This window comes from Tenrec ecaudatus, chromosome 8, assembly GCF_050624435.1.
Source record: "Tenrec ecaudatus isolate mTenEca1 chromosome 8, mTenEca1.hap1, whole genome shotgun sequence".
NCBI classification, from domain to species: Eukaryota; Metazoa; Chordata; class Mammalia; order Afrosoricida; family Tenrecidae; genus Tenrec; species Tenrec ecaudatus.
The window spans coordinates 5,239,238-5,267,171 of record NC_134537.1 but is presented as its reverse complement, the minus strand read 5'-3'; the positions used below and the strand labels follow the sequence as shown (position 1 = coordinate 5,267,171).

The 27,934-nt window shown below is 40.9% G+C and overlaps 2 protein-coding genes across 3 annotated transcripts in view; one reads left to right on the top strand and one right to left on the bottom strand.

Moving 5' to 3' along the window:
• Positions 1-22,116, bottom strand: part of EIF2A (eukaryotic translation initiation factor 2A) — a 34,717-nt gene extending 12,601 nt beyond the window's left edge. The window contains exons 1-9 of one of the 2 annotated variants that reach the window (XM_075555933.1): positions 21,976-22,116; positions 15,577-15,646; positions 12,295-12,369; positions 6,361-6,479; positions 5,013-5,112; positions 4,564-4,646; positions 2,468-2,541; positions 2,239-2,383; positions 1,919-2,035 (exon numbers count right to left, since the gene is read on the bottom strand). In XM_075555933.1, coding sequence (XP_075412048.1) covers positions 1,919-2,035; positions 2,239-2,383; positions 2,468-2,541; positions 4,564-4,646; positions 5,013-5,112; positions 6,361-6,479; positions 12,295-12,369; positions 15,577-15,646; positions 21,976-22,003 — 811 coding nt within the window. In that variant the 5' untranslated portion in view covers positions 22,004-22,116. Of the gene's footprint in view, positions 1-1,918; positions 2,036-2,238; positions 2,384-2,467; positions 2,542-4,563; positions 4,647-5,012; positions 5,113-6,360; positions 6,480-12,294; positions 12,370-15,576; positions 15,647-21,570; positions 21,669-21,975 lie in introns of those variants that run through there. The other variant, XM_075555934.1, reaches the window with a different exon arrangement.
• Positions 22,117-22,319: 203 nt separating this feature from the next.
• SERP1 (stress associated endoplasmic reticulum protein 1) lies at positions 22,320-24,453 on the top strand. Its single transcript, XM_075555935.1, has 3 exons — positions 22,320-22,769; positions 22,996-23,071; positions 24,168-24,453. Exons 1-3 carry the CDS (start codon positions 22,686-22,688, stop codon positions 24,206-24,208), a joined length of 201 nt encoding a protein of 66 aa, XP_075412050.1. The 5' UTR covers positions 22,320-22,685; the 3' UTR covers positions 24,209-24,453.
• Positions 24,454-27,934: the final 3,481 nt, after the last annotated feature.

The window sequence follows — 27,934 nt, the reverse complement described above, 5'->3', positions numbered from 1 at the left end:
AGGTTTTCCCTTCTAGTTCTTTAATTACTCTATAAACTAAGCACTTGGAAATAAGGCACGCTCTTTTCTTGTCTCGTGACTACTCTTTCTTATGATTGGTCTTTTATTTCATTAACTTGATAAAGAAAACCTGTCCTTTCTTAGTACCCTCCCTTTTTAGTTTACTTAACGAATGGACTCATTTTTTGCCCCCAGAACAGAAATTTATAATTTTTATATTTTCTAATTTATAATTCTTTCCTCTTACTTCTGTGTCTTCTGTATTGTTTAGTTTTTTCCTACTCTTTGATAGAAAAAAATCTTCCATATTTTCTTCTAGTTCAATTGTAGTTTTGAAGTATAAGTTTTTGGCTTATTTGTTATTTAGTGAAGCGATACATACCAATTTTTGGATCCAAATGAGAAACAGCCAGCTGCCCATGACTACTACTTTCCTAATGATTCAAATGCTGAATCTACGATATAGCAGTGCCTATAGAAATATGGAGCTCTTTCTGAACTCTGTTCTGTTTCGATTTATCTGTCTACCCCAAGCCAAAATCAAACTGCCTTAATAACAGTAATTTTAATATATGATAGGGTCACTATGAGTTGCAAAGTTTAGCTTTTTAGTTTGGTAGTTTAATAATTTCCCAACACTGGGATTTTTGCAAGTTTCCAAATATTCTTGCTAGTTTCAATATCAATTTCAGAACCAGCACACACACACACACACACACACACACAGACACACACACATTTTAAAGAAAGATTTTTGTTGCAATGTTTTTTAGATTAGGATGGAAAGAGAGGATGTCGTTCTTTCTGGCGTTTTAAAGTCAAGGACATGGTTTGTCCCTCAGGAAAGCTTTCCTTTCATAGGTCTGATGTAATTCTTGTGTTTGTTAAGGATTGAACTGTGTCTCCACATAATATGCATTGTAAATCCTAATCCCCAGAACTATGGTTATAATCCCATGTGGGTTTTCTTTGTAACACTAAAAGGTAGAAAGAGTGCCAGGTAGGAATAGAGAAGCAAGCAGAGATGGGGTAAGTCAGTCGCCAAGACACATAAATAGCACTGAGAACAGAAGACACAGGACCCTCCTCCAGAGGGCTCTGAATTCAGACTTCTAGCCTGTTAAGCGATGAGACAACAAATCCGTCATAGATTTTGGGGGAGTATTTCTTTTGATCGGGTTCACAGACTAGGTCTTTCAGAATGGCAAATAACAATGGAGAGAAAGTCTTCCTTGTTTCTGGTTTCAATAAGAACACATTTTTTGTAAGAAAGTTTAACTTATTTTTGTACAGTCAAGTTAAAATAAAAAATTAGGGACACACCAGAATCTTTTATGTTTTAATTTAGCTCATCCATACAAGTGAAGTCGTAACATTCTCGTAATATCCTGAAGTTCTGAAGACAGTGCTAAATTTGGGACAGCAGCCTGCTGTCGTAAGTTATATAAAGCCCAGGAGAGCTCATGAAAAAAGACTTCATTTCTTCAAGTCTATTCCAACTCACAGCAAACTACAGGACCGAGTAACACTGGTCCTTGGGGGTCCTGAGACTTTACATCTTTCAGCCTCATCTTTCTCCCCAAGAATGGCTGGTGGGTTTAAGTCGCTCGTCATGTGGTTAGCGACTCAATACACTATCCAGTATGCTACCAGGACCCCTAAAGCAATGGAATTGCCTCATTCAACAAGCTTCCCACTAAAATTATAGCACGACTCAGTTACCTAACTGGATTCTGTCCAAATAAATGATGTCTACAGATTATATCAAGTTCCTCATTTAAGAGCACTTTTATCTTGCAGGTCATTTAAAATACGTGAATTCAATCACTCAATGAAGAAGATCCGTTTACACTGTATTGACGGAGCAGAACTGATATGATTATTGTTTCTATCCTAGGAAGATGGCTGGCATACTTACGTAATTGTACAACGGCACTTTCTCCATTTGTTGCAATATAGTGCAGTGTTTGCTCCCCATAGTAGGACGCTCCGGTCTTGTCAACTTCTGTACTCGCTATTACCAACACAGCAGTAGCTAGGACAGTAACAAACTGCATTAGATTTAAAGAACAGATTAACCTAATAGTGACTTACGAGAAACATCGAAAACATACTGGCCCTTCCGAATTTCCATTAGCTCACAAACCCAGACACTCTTTTACACTGGCCCAGACACAGCAAAAGTTAAGTCTAAATTAACACTAAACAAAATAAGGTGCAAAATATCTTTTTTCATACCTTTTTTATTCCACAGCATTGTAACTTTATCAGCCTTAAAAAAGCTTTTGTTCGCTAAAGCAGCATGAGGTCCACCAAAGTTGGGGTACTGATAGAGTCTAACAAATGAAGGTGCACCTTTACTTCCTGGAACATAGACAGCCACCTACAGTACATATACATAAGTCAAAACTCAGGGAAGAGTTTAATTTCACAGCCTTCCCACGAGCAAACAAAATACAGCAGTTACCTTGTATGGCTGGGGTCCAGGGGATAACACAAAATCATTAATTTTTTGCAAATGCAGTTTATTTGCAATTGTATCTAAAAAATAAAAAAGAATGCTGTTAGGTTGATGAGAGAAGACCGCTAGAAGGATGCATTGAGTATCGACAGTTAACACAGCTACACATGAATATTGCTCACAGCATAGGTGAGGCAGGTAACAGACAATAACTGCAATGGATTTAAACTTATCAGCTGTGTCTAAATCTATGCATTCATAAGCTAATAAGGGGCAATTGAGAAACATTAAATTACAACCAGCAAAGGAAAGAATATCTATATCTAGTGTGTTTCGTATACAAATAGGAGTCGTGCTAATGCTGTTGGGTAAACGCTGGAGTGCCACCCACAGGCTGGTGATTCAAGTTTACCAGATGCTCTGCGGGGGAACGATGAGGCTATTCGCTTCCGTAAAAATATGCAGCCGTCGAAGCCCTACACAGGGTCGCCATGAGTCAGAATAAACTCAATGGCAGTAGGCCTGGGTCTTTTCCTGTTCAAATATACTTCTATGTAACCAAATAGTGGTAGGGGAAATTTCTTCTTATATTGTACCCTTGCCCTCACCAAACCTCACCAAAAATAAGCCTAAAGCTGTCATCCATCTAGAAAATTACATCCATCTAGAAAATTACAAGGGACAGGCGAACATACTGGATTACCATATGGGATCCAATAAACCAGCAAAATGAAATTCACTGCCACTGAGTCAATCAATGCCAGCTCACAGCACCCCCTCTGGTGGATGGTATGAATTTCAAACTGCTGACCTAGCAGCTAGCAGCCCAAAGCGTAAGCACTAGGCTACCAAGGCCCCCTCCCTCAGGACACAATCCACAGTTTACACAGGAGAATACAAAAGGCAACCAACATTATTCTTAAATAATTAAACTGCAAGGGGGTGGTGTGGCTGAAGAGGAGATAATATATAAAAGACAAATCAAGAAAGGGCAATGCTTAGGGCCTTATGAGATCCTGAATTAGATAAAGACAAAGCACCATTGCAATTATTCGAAATTTGAACAGTGACCAGAATTTTGGCACGAACAGTGATCACATATTTAATTTAAACACAGGATAATGATCTGTGATAATGGTACATAGCTAAATTTCAAAAATCAAGAGCCCTAATCCTCAGGAATATAAACTAAAAATATATATATTTTAAAAATCATTTTATTGGGGGCTCACACAATTCTTATCACAATCCATACATACATCCATTGTATCAAGCACATTTGTACATTTGTTGCCATCATCATTCTCAAAACATTTGCTCTCCACTTAAGCCCCTGGCTGCTTGATGAGGGCAATGAATGTACAGATGTGCTTTACACAATTGATGTATGTATGGATTGTGATAAGAGTTGTATGAGCCCCTAATAAAATGTTTAAAAAAAAAAAAAGAAAAAAATATCAGTTGCTCATTTTCCCCTTCCCTACCCACGTCTAAACGAAAATATTTCAGAGTAAAATGATATGCCGTTTCGGACTTGTTTCAGCATATTGAGAAAGACAAACTGGAACATATGGGTAGAGTAGGATCCACCCTAGGCAAATGGAGTTAGGATGAGGTCTGTTTTTATGTTTGAAATCCTCCACACACAAAAAAGCAAATTTAATTGCAAAAACTTCAAAATTGTTTGCAACAGAATGTCCAGGACAATTAAAATTTAAAAAGCATTCCCTGGCATTACTTGAGTGGTCGTTATCAAGTGATAAGATATAGAAGGAGCCCTGATGACACAGTGGCTACACGCTAGGCTGCCAATTGCAAGATCAGTGGTTAGAAACTACCAGCTCCTCGGAGGGAGAAAGACAGGGCTTTCTACTCCCGTAAACGTTACAAGTCTAAGAAACCCACAGGGGCTATAGAGGTGCTATTAGTCAGCAACAATTCAATGGTAGTAAGATTATAGAAGTATGGAAATGAATTAATAGAAGCAATCAATGATTGACAAATTAACACCACTTAAAAGAATCCCATGATGCTATGTAAGGTAATATAACAATAGACATTTATAATAAACAATAAAAACGATTCCATAAATCTTTCCATACTAAAATCATTGTTTTCAAAGAAGTGAACTTCATTGTTAACATTTCTGGCACAAATAACTTCATCTTCTGACCAAGATGGGCACCTGAAAAGTAAGCATATAAAAAAATGTCAATAGAGGATTTAATATCACATTTCAATATGTTTAACTATTGTGCTATTAAAGAAAAGTACTTATAAATATGATGTTAAGGCCATTACTATTGACAATCTTAGTGTGGATAGCAGAAAAATATTGTTTCTGTCCATTCAAATATCAAGTAAAAGAAACAATTAAAAAAAATCCATTAGCCTACAAGATGATTCCACATACAGTAAATATTCTTAAAGAACCAGCTTTTGGTCTGGCCATTATTTTTGAGATTACTATCGAAACAAACAAACTATACTATACAATGATAATTAAAGTATAATATCTTATTCATAATAAAAATTTAAATAATAAATCTACCAATTTTGCATTTTTTTCTGGATGAAAGATTTCAAGCACGTTCCAGTTTTCATGTCATAAAGTTGTAGATTGGGTGCTCCCGCTGTGCCATCTTTCGAAGCTGTAATAAAAACATTTTTTGTTGTTGCAGTAATTGTTTCTTAACACCTGTAAAAAGATCTCACTCCTAGAAAAGATTTGAACAAGATTATAAAAATCAAGTAAAAGGGTTGCTTTAAGTCAACTTTCCCCTTCAAGTAATCACCCACTACTAAAGTCATGCCAACTAGTGATAACAGAGATCCATTATCTCTAAAATGAGTTCCCTATCACGGACTCGTTGCTGTCAAATGGGTTAAATGTCTTTAAATATCTTATCATGAAAGCTTGTCTTATATGTTAACACCCCCCCCAAAAAAAGTGCTCAATAAAACCACTCATGAATCTCAATGTCCTTTTATTAGTATGAACAAAAAATCCATTAGAAACCATGTCTCTTCAAAAAATCCAAGAAATTTATCTTTTATCAATTGAATTAGTATCACAGTCAATTTAACAATATCCATTACCATTAGAAAATGTTTCTTAAAAATAAGCTTATACTAGTTCTCAATATTTCATTATTCAGTTATGAAGCACAGCTACATAAAATAAAATTTAATTATTCGTGTATGCAAAATTCTTAAAATATTTAAAACATGAAATTATAATGGTATGTGACTTATCTGTCAATGAAACTGTTATAAGATACAAAAAAAACTGTTATAAGAAAACAAAACATTCATATACACATAACAACAAAAACCCACCCAAAATTCCATCTAATGTGCTAAGTTTTTTTCATGTGTTGTTAAAAGCGGCACATTTTGTATCCTCTGTTGTGCCCCACACATCTCTTAAGATGCTGTGTCTATTACACTTTGTCCTTCACTCACAGTCATTGTGTCACACACTCATTTTTAAAAGGTCATTATAGACCTTTCTTATCTACTTGTTATTTTTTCTAAATTTCCCCTTGAGGTTTCCCTTTTCCTCTATCTCATAATGGATCTTTGCACTGATGTATTATAAGTCTCACAGACAGCGTTTACTATCACAATAGACTAACCGCTTGCTAACAATATCCATTACCATTAGAAAATGTTTCTTAAAAATAAGCTTATACTAGTTCTCAATATTTCATTATTCAGTCATGAAGCACAGCTACATAAAATAAAATTTAATTATTCATGTATGCAAAATTCTTTTTAAAATATTTAAAACATGAAATTATAAATGGTATGTGACTTATCTTATTCATTCATAGGTTTTCTTTTAGTGAAGTTAATTGGCCCTCTTTGAATATTTTTTATAATAGCAAAATACTTACTAGTATACGGCTGCCACGTTGCCAAGACAGTGTTTTTGGGGGAGAACTCAAGGCAAACTGTCTTTGGGAGGTCGAAGGAGTGCAGCAGTCTCTTGTTAGTGACACTGATAATATTTACTCTGGTTTCAAAAGAAATTACTTCAGCAGTGAAATACTGTTTTATAACAGACAACAGCAACCAAAACATTCATACTTCTTTTCCAATACAAACTACGGTGAAGTGTTTGTTTTTCACAAAACCCAGTTTTCAGGTTGTTTTATAAAATGTTAATGAAGTACTCAGAGAAGGTCACATGGAAAAGGACTGAGCAGTTTTGAGCAAAGGGAGCAACAGCAGCTGGGACACACTGTTATACTTTATATACAAGGACACCTGTGATACACGTACTATGTCAACAAGGAGACTTCCACTTCACATACATCTTTAATTTAACTCTCACAGTAGTGTCACAAGATATGTATGGGGCTGAGTAAAAACGGAATGCTATGAAATCAGACATGTTTATTTAAAAAATCACAATGTGAAGCCAGTATTTTTGACATATCCTCCATCTAGCTCTATCCACTTCTCTGTCCCATCTTCATAAGCCTTCCTCTGAGCCCTGGTGTGCAGGGGCGGGCTGCTGACCGCGATCAGCAGTTCAAAACCACTGGCGTGTCAGTGGGACAAAGATAAGGCTTTCTACATCTGTAAAGAGTTAGCAGTCTTGGAACCAACGTAATAGCAGCGAGTTTGGTTTCGGTTCTGAAATCCTGTTATGCACCAACCACTAAAGCCAGTAGCCAGCCATGAAGAGACTGAAGAATTCTACCGCCAGTCTGAAGCGGACCAGTAGTTGGAAAATGTGGCCTTGGCCACAGTAACAACAAAGGAAAAGCTCAGTATCATCAGCCAAACAAGGCCATGGGTGGCTCTGCAATAGACCAGGTTACAGCTGATGAAAATGAAAAAAGCCCATGAGAGCCAAAGGAGAGAGACGGGCTTTCTACTTCTGCAAAGTTTCCACCTCAGAAATGCAGAGGGGCAGTTCCACCTCTTCTGCAGGGTCACTGTGAGTCCACGTGGACTCAATGGCAATCAGTTTGTTTCTTTAATGAGTCAAAAACCAACTCTGCGTATAGTCCACCTGAATTCTGAAGGCATTTCAAGGACAGATGTGACACTGAACACTAATGACCAAAGCTCAGACAGGCTGTGGGTGACGCCAAGAATATCATGTGTGGAAAAGCAAAATGCCACCAAATTGGATGTCAGAAGAGACACTGAAGCTTGGTTTTGAATACAGAGTAGCTAAAGCAAGTATGAGAAATGATGAGGTTAAAGAGCCAAAGAACAGAGAATTTCAAAAGTCAGCTTGAGGAAACAAGGCAGAACATAATTATGAAACATGCAAAGACCTGGAGTTAGAAAACCCAAAGGGAAGAATATGTCCAGCATATCTCAAGTTGAAAAATCTGAGGAAAAAGCTGAAGCAAACTGAAGGATTCTAAATATTGAACGATACAGGAAAGATCAATAGAAGTTGGAAGGAATTGTCATTCTTCAAAAAGCCATTGATGAATGTTCAACCACTTCAAGAGGCAGTCTTTGCAGAACCTCTCAATAGAAAGCTTGATTAACAGTCTGACCTGGTGGAACGAGCTCCTAATGCAGTACTAGTCAACATTGTTGTCCTTTCAGGAAGTTGATGGACGTCCAGAATGAGGTTTGTCATCAATCGACAGTTCACCTTTTTTGAAATAAGAAACCTACTTGGACACTCCTTGTTCCCCCACAGCACTGTCCTTCCAAGCTGGGTTCAACATCAGTTTCTGCGGCATTTTTCCCAAGCAGGAAACTAAATTTCACAGCCGCACACTGTTCTCTTAAATTGGCCATCACAAAAAAACAAAGTTCCAGCGAAGCTGCTTTTACTAAAAAATTCACTGTGACCAAAAAGAACCTTCTCAGGTGAGACTACTGGGTGCACTAACTCAGAGCGAGCTGCTCGATGCTGGCCTAGTGGGAAAAATGTTTACTAAGAAAGCTCTGCCCAGTGGAGCTTGTTCCCGTTATGGGGGAGAGACCCCTCATATATGAAGACTGCAGCATCAGGACTGGAGGAAGGCTCACCACCAAAACCTGAGATATGCTTACTGAAAAGCAAGGAAGACCTGAAGTACTTACCGATGAAGGTTAAAGAGTATAATGTTCAGTATGGATTATAACTCAATGAGAAGTAAACAGATATCCTTACGACTAGACATGTTAAGTGGCAGTGGCAGTCAAGAAATCAAGCAATGTATTCCAGTAACCAAATCTGCTACACAAGACCTCTTTAAATGTGAAAGAGCACGGAAGCCACTGAGGTGTGCCTGGCTCAACCCAAGGTAGGTTCAGCCCTCTCAGATGCATGTGACTGATGGCCAAGAGGAAAGACTGGAGGCACTGAATTATGGTGGGGGCGAAGACTACAGAAAGTACTGTGGATAGCCAGAAAAACAAACAAATCTGCGTTGGAGGAAGTGTAGTCAGGACAACGTTTAACAGTGAGGATGGCGAGATTTCTTACTAACTATAGTCAAGTTTTCAGTAGCTACAACCATGGGCTCAAATCTGACAATGTGAGGATGGCACAGGACCGGGCAGTGCTTCGTTCTGTTGTATGCAAGGTTGTTACGACATGGAGCCAATTCAATAGCACCTCACCACCACCAGCCTCTCCTGAAGAATCCTGTGCTGTTGTTTTTACACTACGTCACAGTAAGGTTTGGCAGCCAGAAACTCAAATATTGTTCCTTTTAAGTGTTCTTTGAATTTGGGGAACAAAAAGAACTATCAGGGTTAGGGTGGATAAGGCTTCCCAATGAAATTCTCACAGGACAGCCTCACCACCCTTCAAGGATGAGCGGAAAACCAGATTATGGCTGATGTAGTTACAATTCATCTCTTATCAGTGATCTCCCCTTTGTTCTAGTTTTTTAATATTTTCTACTTTCTTTTCAATTGAGGGTATTTTGATTTATTGTTGTGGTTGGTTGCTTTTATTTTGGTGGGGGGATATGATTTTCTGTAAACGCAATCCAAGACAGAAGTAAATTTATAAAAACAGTAACTGGATTAATGGTTTCATGGGGGTATGGCAGGAGAGGTTGAAGGAAAATGGGGAGCCAATCCCAATGAGTACAAGAAAGAAGAACATTCTAATATTGATTGTGGTAAGGATTGTACAACTCTTCTTAATATGATAAGCTATTGAATTGTATGATATGTTGACTATTTGCCAATAAAACTTTTTAAAGTGAGAGTTTAGATATTGTCATGATGGAGAAAAATTTCTTCACATAACTCCCCTGGTCTTTCTTTACACCAACAAGCTTGCTGTTTTCTAAAAACTTCTTCCTAATAAGCTCCCAGGAATTTCCTGCATCCTTCCAGAAAGTCAATCAAGATTATCCCTTTGGAATCCCATGAAACAGTTGATATCACATTCCAAACTGGCCTCTCTGCCTTGGATTTAACTGGAGCTGCAAAAGCTACCAGGAGGCACTGCCATAAATGAATCCTCTTTGGGAAGCACCCTAACAAGATGAAAGACTGACTGAACCTGGCTACAGCTATCCACTGGTCACAGACACACATTTAAACATGTTTTCCTTGGGATCAACCTGTGAATATATGAACTAAAACCCCGGTAAACACTAAAACCAAACCCATTGCCATCAGGTTGATTCCTATTCAGAGTGACCTTACAGAAGTAATGCAGTCTACTTCTGTCAAGATAAACCGCTGGCCCATGAGCTGGTTCCAACTCATAGTGACCCTACAGGACAGAGTAGGACCAGCCTCCTAAGTTCTCCAGACTGTACATCTTTCTGCAGCACAGCGGCTGGTAGGCTCAAAGTGCCAACATTGTAGCTAGCATCTGAGCGCTTTAACCTCTGTGCCCCCAGAGCTCATTTCTGTAAAGATTAGTAGCCTTGGAAAATGTATGGTAGTTCTACTCTGTCCTATAAGGTTGCTATGAGTCAGAATTCAATCAGTGGTAATAAGTTTCTTTGCTTTAATTATAGAAATTGTGAAAAAAAAACGCAATTGTGAAACAGACTTAGAAATATTATGACCCTTGTCTAAGATGATAATATTGGCAAATTGTCCTCATTGGGTTAAAAGAAAGTAACTATCTAATTCAAGAAATTGTTTAAATCTGTAGTATTCAAGTTTGAGGACATCAATGTTAGGACAAGTGGCAACTGGGAGGAGTGATTAGTACATGTTGCTTAAACAGACACGCCTCACATTCTACACAACTTACTGTAAGCTACATGGTTTACGATCAAAGAGAACCTTGTTTTTTGCTGTGTTGTTAGCAACTAATACAGCGGTTCTCAACCTGTGGGTCACGACTCGTTTGGGGGGTAGGGGGTAAATGACCCTTTCACGGGGATCGCCCAATTCATAATGGTAGCAAAATTATAGTGATGAAGTAGCAACAGAAATAATTTTATAGTTTTTTTGGGGGGGTCACTACCACATAAGGAACTGTATGAAAGGGTCACGGCATTAGGAAGGCTGAGGACCACTGCTCTAACAGTTACTCCTAAGTTTAATGAAAGGTTTTTATTTCTAACATACCCCCCCCCCCACACACATACCATAGTACTTCAGAAAGTCAAGGAAAATGGCATTAAAATATAAAAATTTTCCAAAACTTCTGAAGTTTACACACACACACACACACACACACACACACACAAAACTTTAATAGGAGTAAAATCAGTTACAGTTTCTCACCAAAGACAGCAATTACTGTACATCTCACTCACTTGTCCTCTGAATAATATGTACCTTTATGGTCACCACATTTTAAGAACCACATGCCAAAGCCAAGGACAGAAAGAAATATCAACTACAATGATGGGCACAGCAAATGGTGATATATTAAAAAGATCACAAGCCAAGTCAAAAGAGAAGGTAAATATGGATATGAATGAAGTGTCATTGTTAATAATAACTGACTAAGCGAAAGCACTTAAACAAGTTCAGCTATTTAAATAACAGATACTTCAAAAGATTATTAGCAATAACAAGAAATATGGTATATTACATGAGAGCTGGGATCAACACTTGTCTGTTAGGACTGCACAGAAAACCCAATAGAATTCAATAACTTTAAAAATGTTTATTTTAATTATGACATTTTCATTATAAAAGTATATTCTGAAAACTATAGCCAGAAAAAGCATAATCAAATAACTGCATATATTCTTTTAAAGCTTATTTTTTAAAAATCATGTGTTTAATCCAAACGGATCTGATGTTGAAAAACTTCACATTACTACTGGGTAGAGAAGTACAATTAAAAAGTACTTTTCAAAGTAATATAAGCCACTTTTTTCCTTGCGAGAAAGATGAAATGCTCTAGTCTCATACAAAGTTATGAGCTCTACCTTGTCCAAATGGGGTCACTATGAGTCAGTATTGACTCAATGGCAGTGAATTGTTGTGTTTTTTAAGAATATACTAAACGTTCTTTTGAATAATCTATCATGAGATGCTGTACATTTACATCCAACAGTAACAGCCTCAGCCTAGTTAGTTAACAATGAAGATACAAGTACCTAAATCAAAGGTAAACAAAGAGAATGACTCAGTGTTAGTACAGAAACTAAGACACTCTAGAGAGCACTATTTAACACAATCTTTCAACTTGTTCACAGGAAAAAGAGAACACTTCATTCCCCCCCTTTCTACCTAACTAGCTACCTCAAGTCCTAGTGCAGAAACAGACACTGATAATGTTGGAGGCATTCCGTGGGCTTTGCACTATAGCTACACCAAGCTATTACAAGACAGACTTTATTAATGATATTCAAATACACATTACTCAAATGTCAGAATTTCATTCCCGTAAGATACACACGAAATATAACATCGTATAGATGAACACTCACTTTTCTCCGTTGCCCCAGGCGAACAAGGTCCCATCTTTACTAAAGGTATAGACTTTACAATTTTTCCCGGATTCCCTGAAAATGATGAGAACAAAAAAGTTTAAATTAGTATGCATTAATCCTTCACACACACACACACAAAGATGATAATATTCACGATCTTACCACAAAGAGTTTACATAAACTAAAAAGAAAAAATTCAAAGTGCCTTACTGTCCTTCTTAGGAGCCTTCAGTCAGCCCCGACCCACAGAGACCCTGTCACAACAATGAAACACGCCTGTCCTCTGCCATGCTCAGTGCGCAGTCTGTCAAGACGGAGTCACTCAGAATGCAGGGCACAACCACTGGAAAGGAGCTGTAAACTTATACCACCAGAGCCATCTGAAGAAAGATTCAGTCCTTTTGGGCGAATAACTAGTTATGTGAAAATCTGACAGGGTAAGTAAGCGTGCAAGTTACCAGCTGAGCCTGAGAAGGCGGAAGGGTTTCAGCACAGAAATGCACTAGGCCACCGGCATAACCAAATAATAATGGGAAGAATCTCTTCGTGGGGCCAACAAGTGGCCCTGGAGCTGAATGACAAAGACCTCCCATTAATTTCTCTTGTATAGAGAAAGAGAAACATTGGCAATAATAGGAGCATCTTGACATTAAAGAAAGGTTGATGTGCACACTGTTGATGTATCAGGTGATGGCCAGGCCTAGGCAAAGCACTGCTCAGTGTCAGTGCACTCGGACCAGACTATGGATGGCCTTGGCTTTGGGTGGAGACATTGGTACTTGGGTCCTGAGGAACAGGATTGGAGGTGTGGGGAATACAAGAATCCATTTTCCTATAGAAAAGAGCCCTCTATTTAGGAAATGGTAAAGGAGGGGAATGGGGAAAAAGGGGGGTGGGGAGAGAGCAAGCTATGAAGAGGGCTGATAAGTTGTTTAAGCTGTTGAGTGCTAAAATTCTCTGATCTGTAAACTTCTGGTTTGCAGGCTATGGACAAGAGTGGAAGCCCAAATTCCATTTCCACGTCCACACGTAGATTAAACCTCTGGTGGATCTCACAAAGTCGATTACAGTAGATCTAACTAAAAACTCACCACAGCCGAGTCGATGTCGACGCATAGTGGTTAAGTTAAAATGTAATATTTTACTTAATCTCCCCTCTGACTCATTTAAAAGCGGTTTCAGTTAAACAAACAAACAAAGTGAAGGAGAGATTCAAGAGGATTAAGCCTCTGGTAAATTCTCTCTGAGCTTGTCTCCATATTTGTAGTTACAATATCAGATTAGAACTTCATGGTTAAGAAAAACTTGAAATTTTAAACAACAAACTGGCCTTGAGAACCGACCAGTCTATCTCCCGTAAGCTAGACACTCTCTTAAAGATGACACCTGTGTTTCTGCAGTCACACAGTAAGGGTATCCTGTACATGTGATCTGCTGTTGGTATAAAGTTACCTAAACATTTCTCTCTCTCATTTAAACAGCCGCAGCCATTGTTTCTATCTTATACTGTGCAATTCATTTCTGAACAAAGGGCCAATATTTCCTTATCAAGTTCCATCCTTTTGGCTTTGACCTATCATTTCTGCCTACTGAAATTCACTTAAATCTTGATTTTTTTTCTTTTAAAACATGGGTCATTCCTCACAGATCTATATAATGTATAAATTATAAAACAATTTCTAAGCTGGCATCTAAATTAGTGTTGCTAAATGTGGACCAAACAGCCCCTTGGGGAGCACTGGAATGATCTGGCAGAGGGTTACAGAGGAAGCAAACGCAGATACCTTCACTGTATTCTGGATTATGGACTATAGTACAAAAGTTTTAATTCCCAGTGGAGATCTAAATGTTTTTGTTTTTTCTGAAGTTAGTAGTAGACCAAATAAATTTGGGAAACAATGACTTAAATTATTTATAGGAATTCTGAACCTTTTTGAGGTTAAAAATAAACTCAATCATCTGAATTCACAGCCCTTAGCTAATGACCGAGAATCAGCAAAAACAAGACCCTAGATGAGATGCCAATGGTTCACACCTAACAATTGTGAGGATGGAGCAGGACCAGGCATAAGGTTGCTGAGTCAGATCTATCTATCTATCTATCTATCTATCTATCTATCTATCTATCTATCTATCTATCTATCTATCCATCCATCCATCCATCTATCCCCCACCCACCCATCCATCCATCCATACACACCCCATCTATCTACACCCCCACCTATCTATCTATCCATCCATCCATCCCCATCTATCCATCTACACACACACACACACACACACACACACACACACACAGCAATAACAACTACCAATGACCACTCTCACTATCATCACCCAACCCCAAGATGCTCTTGTTTCTCAGATATTTTAGTCAAGTCAGGTTTATAGTTTTACTATTCTGATGTGTCGAGAAATTATATTGAGTAAAGAATGTCAACTTGAAGGAATTTGTTTTCAGCAAGCTTGATTCTAATAACCACCCTCTTATCTTAATGCTTATACGATGTCCTTTCAAAAACTCATTTAGGCAATTGGGAAACTAGCTGATCAGTTCCTTTTCTTTTTCCAGAACATAAAAACACAACAATAATTTACGATGTATTATGTAGTTCTCTAAAGGCATCCTCATGGAGTAGTGGACTACACATTTGGCTGCTAACTGCAATGTACAGTTTGTGGTATTTACATAATCTGTTGTCAATTTAAGACTTAAGAGTGAAGGGGTGGAGTTTAGCCTGTCAATCAGGTTGCAGCCTGACTCATTAGGAAGCACTAAGGAGATAGATTGCTGGTGGCTGGACACATTCTTAACAAGCCGCATGGAGACCCACACTAGTGCTGAGACGCTTCCACTACCACTGGATCCATAAGACTTTCCACCCACTGGCCTGTGATCTTCCTGCATTTGGCATTATTGCACGGCTGTGTGAATCTAAAGAGGAATTTATGGACTAGTATTGGACGTATGGACTTGATCTGGACTGGCGCTGGGACGTTTTCTTAATGTGCAATTACTCGTTATATAAAGTTCTTTCTTATACACAGATGCATGTCTATGAATTTGTTTCTCTAGGCTACCCAGACTAATACACAGTTCGAATCCATCAGGTGCTCAGCAGGAGAAAGAGGAGGCCCTCTAATCCTGTAGCGTCACGGCCTCGGAAACCCACAGGGGCAGCCTTACTCCGTCAGACACGCTAACTAGCAGTCGGAATTGACTCGATGGGGGCTGAGTGATACAGTTCCCTACCTCCTCAGCAAAAAAGTACACCATACCTTTGAAACACAGTGCTTTCTGTAAAATGTGGTGGCCCATTCACCATGTAGAGTCCTTCTGACCCTCGGACTAAAGAGACAAAATGAAAAGAACCACCATTAATTTGTAATAAAGATTGGCTTATCACAAAAGTTTACGAAAATTAAAGTATTGATGAGTCCTTGGAACATTTCATAGGGTTATGTGGCATTAGCATTAAGAGAACACATTTGCTTACCCTGCGCAGGGACTACAGAAAGCAGCTTCTCTCCCCACTACCTGACGTCCCTTACAACGAAACTACGGAATTCACCTAGAATGATGTACACGATTAACTGCATAACTGCAAGCTAGCAAAATCAAACCTTAGATCGATCGCAGATGAGTTGTAATGCTGCTTCCTTGGACACCATCCAAGCCGACCAGAAGATTATCACACATCTTGACCCCAGACAGCTTCCCTCTCTGCCCTTTCTTTCCCCTTTCCTATGTATACAGACCTTCCTGATTTAAAGAACAGAAACCAAGGGCCCTTTGGTCCCTTTATCTACAACATGAGCTGTATGGGCAAAGGAGATTTCTTTGTATCCACTCGCCTGGGAACAAAAGACTTTTTTGGGTGACAGGAACAAATGAGATGAAATTTTACCTTTTCCTCTCTGTCCCAATTATTGCATAAGGAATGAAGCTTATGAAATACCTCTGAATGTCAAGTATTCACTGAGAACTGCAACTCCAAACACTTTCACTTTTCATCTGTACCTCATCACCCTCTACTGTATAAAAATCATATAGCTGCTGAGAACTAAGTAGGTGGTGGTGGTTAGGTACTATCTAATCAGTTCTGACTCATAGCCACCCTGTGTTCAACAGAACAAAACACTGCCTTGTCGGGTGCCCTCCTCACAACTGTTCTTATGTTTGAGCCTGATATTGCAGCCATTAAGTCCATCCACCGTGAGGACCTTCCGCTGTTTTGCTGCCCCACTGCTCTACCAGGGACTAGTCTTTCCTGATGACATGTCCAAAGTATGTGACAAGTCTCACCATCCTTGCCTCAGGGGAGTATGCTAGCTGTACATCTCCCAAGACAAATTTATTTGTTCTTTGGGAAGTTCATGATACTTCAACATTTTCTGTCAACACTAGTGTTAAAATGCATAGATTTTTTGGTGTCTTCCTTATTAATATCCAACTTTCAAATTCATATGAAGTGATTAAAATTACCATAGCTTGGTCGGTACAGTCTAGTCCTCTCAATAGCATCTTTGCTTTTCACCACTGTAAAGAGGTTGTGTGCAGCACATTTACCTAATGCAATGCATCGTTGGATCGCCTCACTGCTGCTTCCAAGAGCACTGGTGGGGGATTCAACAGGATGAAATCCTTGGCACTGCTACCTTTTCTTCATTTCTCAGGATCTTACCTACTGGTCTAGTTGTGAGGATGTTTGTACTCTTCACATTGAACTGTAACCCTCACTGAAGGCAGCAATCTTTGATTTTCATCAAGTGTTTCAAGTCCTACACACTTCCAGCAAGCCAGGTTGTGTCCTTGGCATGTCTCAGGTTGTTAATGAGCCTTCTTTCCATGCTGCTGCAGTCCAGCTTGTTCATTTGCTCAGCATACAGACGGAGTAGGGAAAGAACACAACCTTGAAGCGCACCTTTCCTGCAGCATTCCTTTGTCCTCTTTGCACAACTGCCTCCTGAGTCCATGGACAGGCTCCGCACGAGCTAATGAAGCGGTCTGGAATCCCCTTCTTCGCAAAGTAACCCACACTTTGTTAAGATAGGTAGTATCCCCCTTTTTAATTAGTTTAGTTTCATGTTTCCTATTTACTTTCTGATCTCATTTTCAAAATTAAAGGAGTTATTAGCTTTGAAACAGAATTAGAAGTTGGATCTAAGTTTAGTCTTCTTTATATCAGTTTCTCCTCTCAAGTAACCTTCATGAATAGACCCTCAAGAACTTAATTGTCACTTATGAAAGGTAGCTGCGGTATGTGTCGAAGAGAACATAAACTCACAAAGCAGAGGGGGTGTGGCTGTTACATCATCTGCGACCAACTTGAGTGAAGGGGTGGAGTCTAGCCTGTCAATCAGGTCATAGCCAGCGAGCCCTGTGTGGGCATGGCTTTCTCCTGAAGATTGTGAGAACTACTGTCTTCCTTCCTGGAGACTGGACATACACGCTCTTCCATCTTCCATTTGAAAAGACACATGGTGCCATGCTAATGGCAGCCAGCGCCCTGGAGATGCTTCCAACGCCACTGACTTTCCACCCATTGGTCTGTGATCTTCCTGCATTCGACATCATTGCATGTGCTGCGTGAATCTGAAGAGGAATTTATAAACTGATATTGGACATATGGGCTAATAATAGACTTATGGAGTTGATCTGGACTGGGCCAGGATGTTTTAATATACAATTTCTCTGACATAAAGCTCTTACACACATATTGAGTGTCGCTGGATTTGCTTCTCTAGTCAACCCAGATTAACACAGCTGGGGAGTTCATACCTTGGCTGTGGAATCCTGCATATATCACTATCTCTAATGTATGGCTCGGTTTGCAAACCTGAAGCGACTCTAGAATACAGGGTGACTGTGTGGCTTATGTAAGATTTTATTTGAAAAGATAGTGTGTTGGGGAGATGGAAGAAATATACTGCATGTTAAAAATTATTTAATATATAAACATCATATATAAATTGTTTAATATAAAATATTTTTTTAAAATATTAACTATAATATATTATTATGGTAATATATTCATGTTATCTCAAAATCTGAGAACAAGGAGGATCACACACATTCACTTACTAACCCCCAAATTATAATCTGAAATACTACATGGGAACAAAGTTGAAGATAAGTAAACAAATAAAGCATCTATAAAACGAAATTATACTTTTTAAAACTGATTAATTAGATGCTTCTAAAGAAATCAACCAATTCATTCATTCATTCATTCAAAATCTTTATTCGGAAAACAAATCTTTCAGACCCAGTGTGGGACACTGGAGACACAACACAGAAGAAAACTTCCTTTTTTCTGACCACACTGAACTTATCAAATGTTATTCAAATGGCGAGTGAAATAAATGGACCCGTGTACCTCCTTTTAGTAATAAAATTTATATAAGACTATATACAATAGGGGTTTCTGATCAGAAAAATGGAAAAGTTGGAGAAAGTTCTCTTAAGCAAGTGAACTGGGAGCTATCTTCTGAAGGATGAATCAGAGTTAGCAAGTGAGACAAGTCCCTGGAAAGAGGGTGCCACGGTCTCAGAGGAACGGGGCTTGAAGACGAAGCTGTGCAAGTCAGTCAGGCTCAGAAAAGGGTCTTAGAACCAAAGTTAATCAACATGAATCTGTATCCGAAGAATGGTGGGAATGTTCAAAAGGGTTATAAGCCTATTTTTTGAAACTTGGCAAAATATAAATACCATAAAACGTACATCATATCCATTTTAAGTGTGCACTTTGGCACACTCATTATGTTGTCTATGAGAGGGCTTCAAAATTTCTCAGAAATTGAATGAAAAGATCATGAAATTCTTCCATAAATCTTTTGAAGTCCCTTGAATTCATTGCTATTATTTCCAGAATTTTTTCATCATGCCAAACAGAAATTTCACCCCTATGAAGTAATAGCACTTCATTCCCACCTCCCCACAGCCTCAATTCTCCTGTCTCTGTGAATCTGCCGGCTCTATGGTTTTCACTGCAACCTCATGCACACCTAAAGGAAAACCTGCCGAGCCTGGGACCATTCCCGGGAATGGTTGTGAACTAGACCTTGTGACCCACAGGGTCTCCATGAAATGACTATTCTTTTAGCGAGCTCTCCACTAAACATTTAAAGTCCTGTTTACCAGGCCCACTGCTGGTACATCAGTTTTGACTCTGAGGGACACAGAGGGCAAAGTAGAATTGTGCCACAGAGTTCCAAGGCTACAAATGTGTATGGAAGCAGACTGTTGGGTTTTTGTATCAAAAGTGACTGATGGATTCAACCCAATGACTTTGGGGGGGAGGGGCAGCCAAGTGCTCAACCACTGTGCCACCAAGGCTCCTCTATTGTAAGAAGACAGACAATTAGGACATTGCCCCTGACATTAAGCTGCTCAGTCTAGCAGGTAAAAAAGGCACACACACAAACTAATAACTATCCTATGGGATATGTGGGGAAAGATTTTTAAAAAAGTACATGATGAAGAATAAAATCAGCAAGGGAGGTGACTGACTTTGGTAAATCAGGTAAGGTTTCTCAGAGAAATTGTTTCTGAAATGAATTTAAACAATGAAAAGAAAAAAAAGATGAAAAGTTGTTTGCAAATCAACACAAGGATCAAGATCAGGTTAGGCTGATGGAAAGGGATTTGTAAGTGGCTCAGTACTGAGGGGCACACATTTGATGGTAAGTAAATGAGTGAGGTTGGAGAGTTATTAAAACATACAGCAAGTTCTACACACGAAGCCATACAAGATAGAATCGTTACAGCCAAGAAAAATGAAGAGCTGATACCAAGGGCTCAAGTAGAAAGCAAATGTTTTGAGACCGATGATGGCAACAAATGTACAAATGTGCTTGAAACAATGGATGGATGGTGATAAGAGCTGTATGAGACCCCAATAAAATGATTTTTTTAAAAGGAAGAATTTAGTTATGGCAAACAAGAAGCAACAACTGTAAAGATTTTTACAAGGGAGAAAATATATCAGCCTTGTGTACTAATTTTTTCTAGAGTTCAAATGCACAGTACCCCAAATAGGTGATTAAAACTCAATCTACCATGATAAAGCTAGAGAAATAAACCGATGATGTTTAGAGAGTCTCTGCAGAGCCTATTTTCTTGCGCACTGTTGCGTCAGTTCCGACTCAGTGGCCCTATGTACAAAAGAAGGAAACACTGCCAGTCCCGGGCCCTCTTCACAATTGTTCTTATGTTTGGTCCACTATGTCAGTCCATCTAGGGCCTTCCTTTTTTTTTTCTTGCTGCCCCTCTACTTTAACAAGCATGATGTCCTCTTCCAGGGACTGGTCTCTTCTGGTAACATGTCCATGGCATGATGAAGAGATAAACTGAACAGGGGTGGGGATGGCACCTAACACCAAAGATGTTAAAATATAGAATGGGAGAAAGCTCCCTTTTTTTAAACTGTGAGAAAATACATATAATAAAGCATATCACAAAATATTTTTTAGGATTCCTTTCAAGTCTCCCTTGAAAAGGATGACCAACTTTCGCCTTTTTACCCCAAAAGAAACAGAACATTTACTAAATAAAATGAGCAACTATAGCATCTGTACGGAAAGCACATCAGAGTACATAGAAGCAGATGGGAATTACTAAGCCACGTGAAACACGTTATCAATTATAGGCAGTAATAGGTGGTAACTTGTCCCCCCTCTAATCTTTAGTAAATCCTTATGAAGAACTCACCAAAAAGAAAAAAAGGCAACGATTCTCAAATGATAATTCTGAGAAGTCTCATATAGTGTGTGACCAACTTTCTCTTAACGATTTCTTTCTGCTTTTATATATTGCAGATTAAGCAGTTTTCTTTTCCCCTCTGGATTACCCTCTCCTCACTCTAAACTCTTAATTTACACAAGAGTCTCAGCCTGATTCTCGGTTATTGTCTTCCTCGACATTGTCTACCACCAGGTTTATTGCACAAACTGGGCCTCCGCTCCTAAACCTCAGAAGTCCTCAAATACGAATTCTAAAATGTCCACAATCATCTCAATACCAGACGTTACTACAGTTTCTGCAATCATGCCACCAACCCAGAACAAACTTTCATCGCTTGATATCTGCACCGTCCTACAACTCTCGTCTGATTGGTTCTTTGTAACAAGTCTCTCTTCGTCAAAACCCAGCTCTTTCCGGCCAGGAGTTGGCTCATCGCGACCCTGGGTTCCAGTAGCTTCCCTCCATCTCCGTGAAGAAAGTTAGCACCAGGAATACACAATTTCGTAATTAAGTTCAAGTGCAGTTACCGTGAGGCGTGCTTATCTCTTAACCTCACTACCGAGCTAGAGGACTTGTCACCAGATACGGGCACACATACCACCGGTACTGCAGACCCCGGTAGTGATGGCAGTGATGCATTCGATGCACACTTTCGGTGGCTATCCCGTCCCGCCCCTCCCCCACCCCCGCTCCCGGCTTTTTTTTTTTTTGAACCCGACAGAGGAAAGACTGGAACCCAGAGGCGGAGGCTTCACTTCCGACTGCCACGCTACTCCACGAAACCCAAAAGGCCCCGCAACCCTTCAGAAAGACACAAAAAAAATAATAAAGGAGCAACAGCTGTCAGGGCTTCTTGGCTAACGCCCAATGGCAAAGTCTCGAAAGCAAACGCCCCTGAAGGAACAGCAATGCCCCGCTGATCCAAAACTCACCTGCCAGGAGTGGCGTGGACGGCGCCATCTTGTTCCGGAAAGAGAAACGCAGAGGTTCGGGTCAGAGTTCACGGCGGCCGAACCCGACCCCTACACGTCTGCTCCGGCGCGGAACGCCGAGGGGGTACTTCCGGAGCCGCGAGCCTCGGGGCCAATATGCTTCCGGTTTGGAGAGCAGCGCGAAGGGCGCCTCCCCGCGCACGCGCAGTTAGAGGGCTCCAGTCCGGAGGCCGGGGGCGGGCTGGCCGAGGATCGGTGCGCCCGCCTACCGCGTCCTCCGCAGCTTCTCCCCAGAGGGCGGAGCCCGCCCTTCCGTGGGCCGGGGGCCCGCCCAGTGCTGACGTTGGCAGCGAACACGAAGTAGTCCGAGGCGGCGGGCAGCACCGTCCGGCTGCTGCGTCGATCTTCCTTCCTCTTTCACTCCACGCTCCCGGCGGCGGTGCGCGGACGTCCCGGCGGCCCGCCGTCTTCCTCGCGCGCCCGCCCAGCTCGGCCGGTAGGTCCGGCGTGCCCAGGCAGCCGGCGGCCCGCACCGCTAGTGCTCAGCCCCGTGGGCGCTGCGCCCAGGCCCAGCGGCCGGAGCTCGCGCCCCGCCTGAGCGCCTGCCTGCTCCGCCGGCGCGGAGCCCGGGAGCGACGCGTCGCCGCGGCCCGCGGGGAGACCAGCCAGGCAGTCCGAGGGGTGGCCGCGCAGGTGGCGGCGCCGCGAAGATGGTCGCCAAGCAGCGGATCCGGATGGCCAACGAGAAGCACAGCAAGAACATCACCCAGCGTGGCAACGTCGCCAAAACCTCGGTGAGGAGAGGCCGGCGCCCCGTCCGCTCCGCCACCGCGGCTCAGGCCGGGCCCCGGGGCGTGGAGGGCGGGGACCCGGCCAAGTGGGTGCAGGAGCTTAGTGGGGTGCAGGGGGACCTGCGAGGTCAGGGTTAGGGGGCTGGGCGACCGCCCGGGGTGCAGATTGTGGGAGCCCGGGCCGAACGGTTTCTCTGCGTCTGAAACGGTGCCTCTTGCCTTTTTGCAGAGAAATGCGCCCGAAGAAAAGGCATCTGTAGGCCCCTGGTTATTGGCCCTCTTCATTTTTGTTGTGTGTGGCTCCGGTAAGTCTGGGGTTCGGGCCGGGTGCTGGGTGCCGGGTTTAGGATGACGTGGTGACCTCTCAGTGGCGAGTCCCTCCCCGCGCCCTTCCCTTCCCACCTGCCGGGAGCGCCACATAGCCCTCATTGGGACGAACCCCGAGTATCTGCCCCACATATGCACCGAGCCTCCGACGCGTCTCGCATCGGATCTGTGCCCCAAGAGATCTGAAAGGAGGTCAGGCTGTGGGTAATGATCACAGCGGAAGAAGCCGAGGTCTAGACGATTTGAAAAGCCACGCAAAAACACACGCACCCCCAGTGAGATTTTAGAATGTGTTGGAACCTCAGGGTGAAAGCGCTTGATGCACGCATGGATGCTCGAACTCGCTCTACCGCATACCAGAGTGTTTAAGTGCAGACGGTTGCGTTTAAGGAACCTATTATGGAAATATACCTGATTTGCAAATTTATTGTGGGCGGTAAATGTTTTGAGTGGTGTAAGTTTAACATATGGTAGGAGAAATTAGGGCAGCCTCCGATGGATTTCAGATCCTCTCCTCCTCGTTTATTATTTTAATATTGCAAGCTATTGATATCGACGGGAATATTGATTTTTCGTGTTCCAACGAGCGAACATCACTGATCCTTGTGTTTAACTTTCCTCTTTTCTTGCGAACTTACCAATTGGAGGCTTTTACAGTAGATGGCTAAGCGCCAAGCAATTTATATAACCTTAAAGGTTATTAAATTTCAACCTTGTGAGAATAAGGAAAGGTGTATGTATTATGTTCCAGGTCTTCAAAAGGGAATTATTTGGGGATAAACCAAAATAATTCTGTACTAGAAATACCTGTTTACCCTGATGCATTCATTCTGTTATATCTGCATACTTTTTGGTCACTTAAGATATAAAATTCAGAGTAGAGATTTTGGATTAATAAGTTATGCACATCCTGTTTAAAATTATGGTATGCCTGCTGTCGCTTTCCTTCTGTCGCCCCTTATGAAACTGATGTTACATAACATTCTCGAACTACTCTGATATCCGTGAGAGATTATACTCACCAGACCCATTGCATTTAAAGCTTGTTTTAATGTCTGTTCTTTCTCGTTACAGCGATTTTCCAGATTATTCAAAGTATCAGGATGGGCATGTGAAGTGACTGAACCCTAAGATGTTTCCATTCTCCTGTGAATTTTAACTTGAACTCATTCCTGATGTTTGGTACCCTGGTTAAAAACAATTAAGTAAAGCATCCTGCCTCAGAATGACTTTTCACACCATCCCTCATGTGTCATTCCAAGGTCTCTTCACGAGTCATTCCAAGTTTTCTAGTCCAGACCACAGTGCCTTGCAAAAGCACCACATGAAAAAAGCAATAAAATTTGGTTGTTAAGCTACAGTAGTGGACCTTACTTTTTCAGTCAGTAAAGAGTAAGTTTTTCTATGTGGTTTAAACTATATGCAGTATGGATAATTATTTCAAATCTGTAGACCAGGTCTAGAATTTGTTAGCCCTAATATGTACATGCAATTCGTCTAAGTTAAATTTTGGAATCTATGGATTTTATATAGCTAGGCACTTGATTGCTATCTTGAATTGAAAGCACACTCCCACATAGGGTCATGTAACTGTCCTGTAATTGTGCTTTTAAATGGAAACAACTATACAGTTAGCCTAGTTACCACAACCGTTAGCCCCTAAATATTTTTTAAAGGCTTCCAAATGCCTAATATAAAGGGGGATACTTATAGCCGCAACATCTGTTTTAATAATACTGTTTCTATTACACTACCTTGGATTTTGCACGAGTGGACATACTAATCTAAGATGCCATAAAAATAAAACAACTTGGTTGTTTTGTAATTGAGTCACTGCAGATTCAGTAAAAGCTACCACGGTGGAGCACAGTCAGGAAGACAGTCACGGCATCCTGGATGTCACCAGACTTATTTGACTACATCAAAGGGGTTTACTGTGCTAGACAAACTTGTAGGGAAGGAGTCCTGTTAAAAACGAAGGCCTCTTCAGGACATGCTGCCAAGTCCAATGTGGCCAAAGGCATCTCAGCATGCTCGTAGTGCTCTTAAACCCGAAAAATTAACATCCACAAAATGAACAGTCACACTTGGTTTGACATGCTTCTATATTTATGATCAAAACGCCATTAGGTTTCTAGATCACCAGTCTAGAATGACATCCGGAATCAAATGAGCATGCTGATAAGGATCAGTCTTCAGTCTTCCTTTGTTGGGTGATTCTGTAGGTTAGAAACAATAGATTTTCTTTTTACTCCTGGTAGGTAGGGGTAAGAGTGGTTGGTATAAAGCAGGTTTTGGGTTTTCAAAGACTTGAAAAACTCCAAGTATTGGTTATTCATGTAGGCACAACTTGGGAAAAGCCTGAGGGGTGTCTATGTAGTAATGAATTGGGAAGAAAGTGGCTTCTGTTTGCTTTGTTAATTGCCTCAGGATATCTCTTAAAAATAAGCCGTTTTAAGAGGAGCAGGAGGGAAATCTACCTAGTGTACACACACAGTATGAACCTCACAGCTGACAACCCCTGAGTGGCGGGGGGGAGGGAGCGGTGAAGAACTTGTAGGTTGGGACCTTGACTACTCAGGTTGGCTAGTTGCTCATCAGAAATAGGAAAGGAATCAGCTGACCCGTGGGCTATTGGGCTTCTAACTGCAATGTTACCTGCCTTTCTCACGGGTAAATCAACCTCTGTACATGTTTCCTTCCTTGAAACAGTTGTCTTGGTTAATTCTATTTTATTATGACTTTCGAAATGAAACTCATTGCTCGAAGTTCATAGCAGGTGCCTTAATTTTTGCTTTGGATCAAACCATTCCATATCAGCATTTCTCTTGATTTACTATTAAAAAATTGGCTTTGAAATGTTTTTTTAATGTGTAATATCTTGATTGATTTGATTAAAATTGCTATCGATGGCAATCTTTACATATGTAAAATTGCATTCCCTTTGTATTTCACATGTAATTTACCAATCGAGTACCTTTTATATTAAGGGTGGGGTATGCATGTTTGGGTAAATGAAAGTGATGTCTTAATTTTGAATTGTCCTTTAAAAATAAAGTTCCCTGGATATTTGATTTTATTCTAAGAGAAAATCATTTTCGCAGTTCTGAGTGTATTTTTTTAATAGTTAAATGGAAAATGACTTTGTTCTTGAATTATTGAAGATGTTCTTGAATTAAGTGCATCCAGAGGCCCCCATGGAAGGCTTATAACAAGACAAATGTACTATGAGTTCAGTAATTCTCCACTGAAGATGCACCCTTATCTCTTTATTATCCAAGCCCGGTTTCAGGAAAAATCCCATTTCTTTGATTGCCCTTTACAATTGAATGTTATATATCACCTGATAGGAAGCACAGTATAAAAATTAATTTCATTAAGGTGTCTTCCTTATCCAATAATTTTGTAATGTAACATTTCGTAAGATTGTCAGTTAATTCATTGTATCTGTGGGCTGTGTATAATGTTGCTCAAACTAATCGGACTTCCAAAGTAAGCAGACATGTTCCTATAAGAGCAAAGGCTTGAAGGTACATTCAGTGCATGCTGCTCTGCAGGGCTGCAGTCTTTGATGCAGGTCCCTGGCGTTCTGTTGGCATAAAGGACTGCCACAGCAATAGACGCTGTGCCTGGCGTTAGCAAGCGCATTAGCAGCATGCTCTGCATCAGAGCACGGACTAGCCCTCCGGGAGGGAATTGTTCTGAAATCTGACTTGCCGGCCTCCTTAGTGTTCTAATGTTTTGGAAGCAAGCAGCTTTCAAGAGGGAAGTGTTTCGACAGCAAATGTCACTCCCCTGGAGATTCTTTCTAAACTCTGCCCTAGCTTGTACTGTTTTAGCTGCACATTAGATTAGAGCAAACCTGCCCTAGTTTGAAAGTAGTGCTAATAGGCAAAGGGGAAAAAAGTACTAAAGACTAAAGCTAGAGGAGGGAAAAGGCAGCTCTTTGAACTTGTAAATTAATATGTATCAGAATCATAAAGGACAGTCTAGTTCACCTGCTTCAGTTTCCAGAAATGAAGATTTATTTATCCAGTGGATATTGAATAATTTAAATGCCAGGTGTGGAGGATAGAAGTTCTCAAGATTCAGGAATCTTCCCAGGTGTGGGAGAGCAGGGAGTATGATGGAAGCGTGACCGTGTTTGTGGTCCGTGCTTGAGCAGGAAATAGAACCAGATAGTGTGTCTCTGCTGTCAACAGAGCTAGATGGGCTAGAACAGAAACGAGAACCCAGGTTTCCTGGCTCTGCTTTAGCGGAGTCCCTGGGCGGTGAAATGGTTCAGCTGCTGAGATACTGGAAGTGTGAGCCCATCCAGTTATCCTAGGAAGAAAGGCCTGACAATCTTGGAAAAATCCGCCTCTGACGGTGGTTCTGGTGCTCGGGGGTTGCCCTGGGCTGGAGGTGCTGGTTGTTTCCTACAAGAACCTTGGGGTTGATCAAAGAAGATCTCCAGAAGGAACACTTCTGTTGCCATGGAATCTTGGCTTCTGCTTGTATAGAAAGTTCATTTTCTTTTTCAGTTGCTAGTTCAAAAACAGGAAAAAAGGCATTTGTCCTTTTCTGAAATTTTTTTTAATGAGCTTAGGTGACAAATTTACCGTCCGCATTCCCTGTGTAGCACGAAAATACGAGCATCCAATCAGTAATGACGGCTGCTGTAACGTTCGAGAGTAGCCAAACTGACGAGCGGTGTGCTGGGTGGACAGACATGCCTGGCACACTGTCAGCCCAATGCCAGAGCACTGCGAGGAAGTGGATGCGGCAAAGACGGTGTCACAATGTGTGTGTGGTTGTCTTCGGAGGTGGCCGGATAATGGTACTTTAAACAGTCACTCACA